The following is a 5,000-nucleotide window of genomic DNA, read 5'->3' as shown; positions in this document are numbered from 1 at the left end:
TCCTCTTCTCCTTCACTCTTTCTCTCATCCTTTTCTCCTCTCTCCCTCTCTACCTCTTCCTCCTCTTCTCATTTTCTCTCTCTATCTTCCATATCGCTACTTCTTCCTTCTCTTCCTCCCTTCCTTATCCCTACCTCCTCCTTATCTCCTCATTCTCTCCCTCTCTTCCTTATCCCTACCTCTTCCTCTCCTCATTCTCTCCCTCTCTTCCTTATCCCTACCTCTTCCTTCTCTCTTCATTCGTTACCTCCCTTCCTTGTCCCTACCTTTTCCTTCTCTTCTCATTCTCTCCCTCTCTTCCTTACCCCTACCTCCTCCTTCTCTCCCTCTCTTCCTTATCCCTACCTCCTCCTTCTCTCCCTCTCTTCCTTATCCCTACCTCCTCCTCCTCTCCCTCTCTGCCTTATCCCTACCTCTTCTTCCTCCCGACTCGCCGCGTGTGTCCCGAGTGCGTCCCGACGAGAGCGACGTCGGCCCGACACTAACACTCGATCTGAAGGGTCCGCTGTCGGCCGCCCTGCACAGCCCATGCGCGTCTGCAGGTGGCGGCGGCGGCGGCTCTTAATTAATCATTCGCGGCGATTTCTAAGGCGTATTTTGGGGTTTGTTGATATGTTTTCTTTTTCTCTATATATGGGTTTGTGTTTGTTTGTGTCTGTGTTTCTCTTTGTGTTTGTTTCTGTGTCTGTTTCTCTTTGTTTGTGTTTGTGTTTATCTTTGTGTTTGTTTCTGTCTCTGTTTCTCTTTCTCAGTCACTCATTCACTCAATCTCTGTCTGTCTGTCGGTCTCTCTCTCTCTCTGTCTCTGTATGTCTCACTCTCTCTCTCTCTCTCTCTCTCTCTCTCTCTCTCTCTCTCTCTCTCTCTCTCTCTCTCTCTCTCTCTCTCTCTCATTCTCTCTATCTTTATCTATCTCTCTTATCTACCTCGCTCACTCAACCTTGCTCTTTCTCTCTACATCGTCACCTTCTCTATCTTGTTCTTTCTTTCTATCTCTCTTTCTTTATTTCTTTCAAAAGAAGAACCAAACTCATGGAAAGAATCGTCTTTTGTTTTGTTGACATTTTTGTTGAGCCATTTTTTTTTTTTTTTTTTTTAAGTCAACAACTGAATTGAAGAGACCTTATTTTTTGTTTTATCGCTCGGCCCTGTTTATTAATAAGAAGAATTCCGAGCCTTTCAGAATTTGCAAAGTGGTTATATAGCTTTGTTGATGCTACTGTTGTTGCTGTTGTTGTTTTCTGAGATTGTGATAACGAGAAAAACAAGCAAACGTGGTAATGATAAATTAACTTCAAAACAGTTCTTTATTATTAAGATGTTAAGAATTGGCATGAGATGAAGGAGCAATTTGGAGGAGATAGAATGATAAATAGATAGATCGACAGATAAACAGATAGATAAATAGATAGATAGAGAGAGCGAGATGGATAGATAAAGTTAGCAGCCCTACCCAGCCTACGGTAGGAGGAACGGCTGCAGGAACGGCAGATTCCCATCGCCCGGGTACCTGTCGAGGCAGGCGTGGTGTCCGGGCATCCTACAGCTCCTCCACTGGCCGGCGCTGTCGTAGCCGCCCTTCGCCCCGCCCATCTCGGGGGCGGGGAGGAGCCGCCAGTGCTGCGCGTGCCGTAGGACCTCGAAGCCGTAGTGGTTCCGGCAGTAGAGTCCGGGGTTGCTCGAGGCCCTCGTCCAGCGCCCCCCGAACTCGATCCAAGTCGGGACGTTCCGATACTCCTCGGGAAGGGCGCTGCGACTCAGTCGGGCGTGGCACACAAATTCCACCATGTACTTGGGGCAAATCACCGAGAAGTAGACGTCCGCCTCGTACACCCTGAGGCTGCAGTCCTTGCCGACGAGGTGGGCGTTGGCGATGGCCATCCACTGCGCTTGGTTCCCGCACTCGACGTACACGTCGAGGTCGATGTCCCACGGCAGCACGGAGCCGAACTTGACGGCGCCGAGGACCGTCCCCGCCTGGAGCTCGTAGTCCAGTTTCCTCTCCTCGGCCGCTTCCAAGGCCCTGCCCACTCTGTCGGCTATGAGGGCGAGGCAGCACGGAGGGATCAGGAAGGAGTCGACGATGGACATGAGGTCAGTGCACGAGATGTCGAGGGACTCGCACGAAAAGAGGTGCTCCCTTCCGTCGAAGGCCTGCACCTTCTGCAGGGCCCACCGGCGGGCCACGGGGAGCCAGTCGTCGGCCGTCATGTTGACGTGGCTGTCGAGGAAGAACATAACGTCGGGGCAGAGCACGGCCAGGTGGCCTGCGCCGCGTACCTTGGCGAACCAGTCTCGGTACACAGCCTGTCCGCTGAGACCGGCACTGAAGGCGAGCGACTGAAGCAGCTTGGTTCTCGTGACGAAGGGGGTGAGGAGGTCGTCGCAGTACATGCACTCGTACTTGGAGTGGTAGTAGCCCAGTGTGTACTTGGCCTGGTAGTTGGCCATGTGTTGCTGCAGACAGCCGTGGCTCCAGTGGCCGCGCGTGTCCCTGGCGGCGCCCCCGGCCACCTGCACGTGGTCCAGGTCGTCCAGCACCCGCACGAGGCGCTCCAGCGACGACTGGTTGCTGAAGTGCGCCAGTGACTCCCCCAGCAGCACGAAGGGCGTCTCCACCAGCTTCACGGCCTCGTTGAGATTGTCCGCCGCTGAGAGGCCGTTCGCCTTCACCGCTCGAACGCCGGCCATGCCTTCGACGGAGATTGCGCCCTCCGATATGACGATGAGGCGGACTCGGTACTCCTTCGCTATCGCCTGCCTCACGCGCCTCAGCTGCTGCTCCGGCCAGTGCCGCGCCGGGAGGAGCACCGTCAGGACGTCGTACAAGGGAGGCACCCCCTGGCACTCCTTGGCCTCCATCCCGCGCTGGTAAAAGGGCCAGCCGTAATGGGAGCCGAAGTACACCTCCGGACAGACGCTCCTTGACCGGTTGTCCTTCGCGGGAAGCGCGTCAGGAAGCCTGGCGGAGAAGTCCCACGGGAGGGAGGAGGAGGCAGGGGGGGAGGTGTGGGAGGAAGAGCTGCTGGAGGAGGAGGAAGCGGAGGGCGGGGAGACGAGGAGCGACGGCGCGCGAGGGAGGCGGGGGTCCAGCTCGGCCGCGACCTCGGAGAGCCGCCACGCCCACTTGGCGTCGGGCGCGTCTGCGGGCGGATACGTTTGCTCAGGCGTTGCGACACTTGCTGGTGTACATGCATTCATGGGCATATATGCAACACATATGGTGGTAATAGGCAACTATATATCATAGCGTGTTTATGAATATATATATATATATATATATATATATATATATATACATATATATACACACATATATACATACATATATATATATATATATATTTATATATATATATATATATATATATATTTATGTGTGTATATGTATGTATGTACATACGTACACACACACACACACACACACACACACACACACACACACACACACACACAGACACACACACACACATATATATATATATATACATATAAACACATACATACATAGCTATCTATATATATCAGTATCTGCATATGTAAATTTCTAAACATATATTTCTTAAAATAGATACAAATCCAGAACACAAGCTCATAAACCCATACTTTTACAAAAAAAGCGAAAACAGTGCCTCACCTGGCCAGCGTGCCACCTGCCGGCTGACTTCGCTCACCACCTGAGCCAGCCGACGTCTGTGCCCCACCTGCAGTACTGCCGCGCCGAGAGCTCCTGCGTCTGTTGAAAAAAAGAAAAAGAAAAAAAAGAATAAGAAAAACTAAATTCATAGGAAATGCTCACTTGGAACGAAATCAAGTAAAGTAGTCAGTGAATAAAAGTTATATTTTGGCGATGTTCCAGTAACAGCAATGAGTTAATACATTATATTAACATGCTTTGATATAGTATTGCACATCACCAAGAAGATCTGCCATGGACACGAGAAATTGAAATAAATGAGTCCCACCCACAAATCCACATACACATTCGGATGGTTCATCTTGCTCAATAGCCATGTCTTTTTTACAGAGGCCACTCTAAGGCGGCCACTTCCTTCCTGCGCTGAATTTAACCCCAGCATAAAGCCAGTACTCACTCACAGTACGTTGCCAACACCTTGTAGAAAGCGTTACAAAAGATGATAATAGAAAATGGTCAAAGAAAACGATCATAGAAAACCGTGATAGAAAACGGCGGTAGAAAAGTCATAGAAACTGGTCAAAGAAAACGGTCATAGAAAACCGTAATAGAAAACGGCGGTAGAAAAGTCATAGAAAACGGCCATATAAAAAATATCACAGAAAACGGTCACAAGAAAACGGTCATAGAAAACGGTGAACGCAAAACGTGCCACGATCCGAACACGACGATAAAGCCCAGACTTCGACTTTGATTTTAGCTCTTAATCTTAAAATAGTCTCACGATGTAAAAGAAAACCCTACATAAAATATTCCAACCTAAACCATAGATTACACGAAAACAAACCAAACTGCATTATCATTCAACATGATCAAACGCAAAGACATCTCAAATCCGAAGTCATGGCTCCATCCTCCCTGAACAGGTCCTTACTCACCAGGCAGAGGACAACCTCGAGGATGAAGGACGACCTCGGGCCGGAGGGCGAGGAGGACCATAGCGAAGAGGAAGCCCGAGACGAGTCCTGCGAAGAACTGCCGCTCGACCACTCGGAATTTCATCGCTGGAAAATTGGACGTAGAGAAAATAAATAAAGACGAGGGGATGGGAGGAGGAAGAGGGAGATGAAGAAAAGGAACGAATAACACGAATATTTGGGTCTTTCCATAATGTAAGAAAATGAGGAAATATGTATCTTATTTCACGGTCTTTTAAGAAATGAACAGTGTAAATTTAAAAAAAATATATATAATGCTTCATATTCCTCTTCATTATCAAGATTATCAAGATAATAACCTTAATAAACGTAAGATAATAGTAACAGTAACTATGGAAACAATAAAGATGATGATAACGATAACA

The 5,000-nt window shown here is 48.9% G+C and overlaps 1 protein-coding gene across 1 annotated transcript in view; it reads right to left on the bottom strand.

Moving 5' to 3' along the window:
• Positions 1 to 1,293: 1,293 nt before the first annotated feature.
• Positions 1,294 to 5,000, bottom strand: part of LOC125037208 — a 4,048-nt gene continuing 341 nt past the window's right edge. The window contains exons 2-4 of the mRNA XM_047630258.1: positions 4,576 to 4,701; positions 3,638 to 3,736; positions 1,294 to 3,143 (exon numbers count right to left, since the gene is read on the bottom strand). Of these exons, the coding sequence (XP_047486214.1) occupies positions 1,459 to 3,143; positions 3,638 to 3,736; positions 4,576 to 4,699 (1,908 nt within the window). The 5' untranslated portion in view covers positions 4,700 to 4,701 and the 3' untranslated portion in view covers positions 1,294 to 1,458. The remainder of the gene's footprint in view (positions 3,144 to 3,637; positions 3,737 to 4,575; positions 4,702 to 5,000) is intronic.

This window comes from Penaeus chinensis, chromosome 22, assembly GCF_019202785.1.
Source record: "Penaeus chinensis breed Huanghai No. 1 chromosome 22, ASM1920278v2, whole genome shotgun sequence".
Taxonomy (NCBI): domain Eukaryota; kingdom Metazoa; phylum Arthropoda; class Malacostraca; order Decapoda; family Penaeidae; genus Penaeus; species Penaeus chinensis.
The sequence above is the reverse complement of the archived record's forward strand: the minus strand, read 5'-3'. Positions and strand labels throughout refer to the sequence as shown.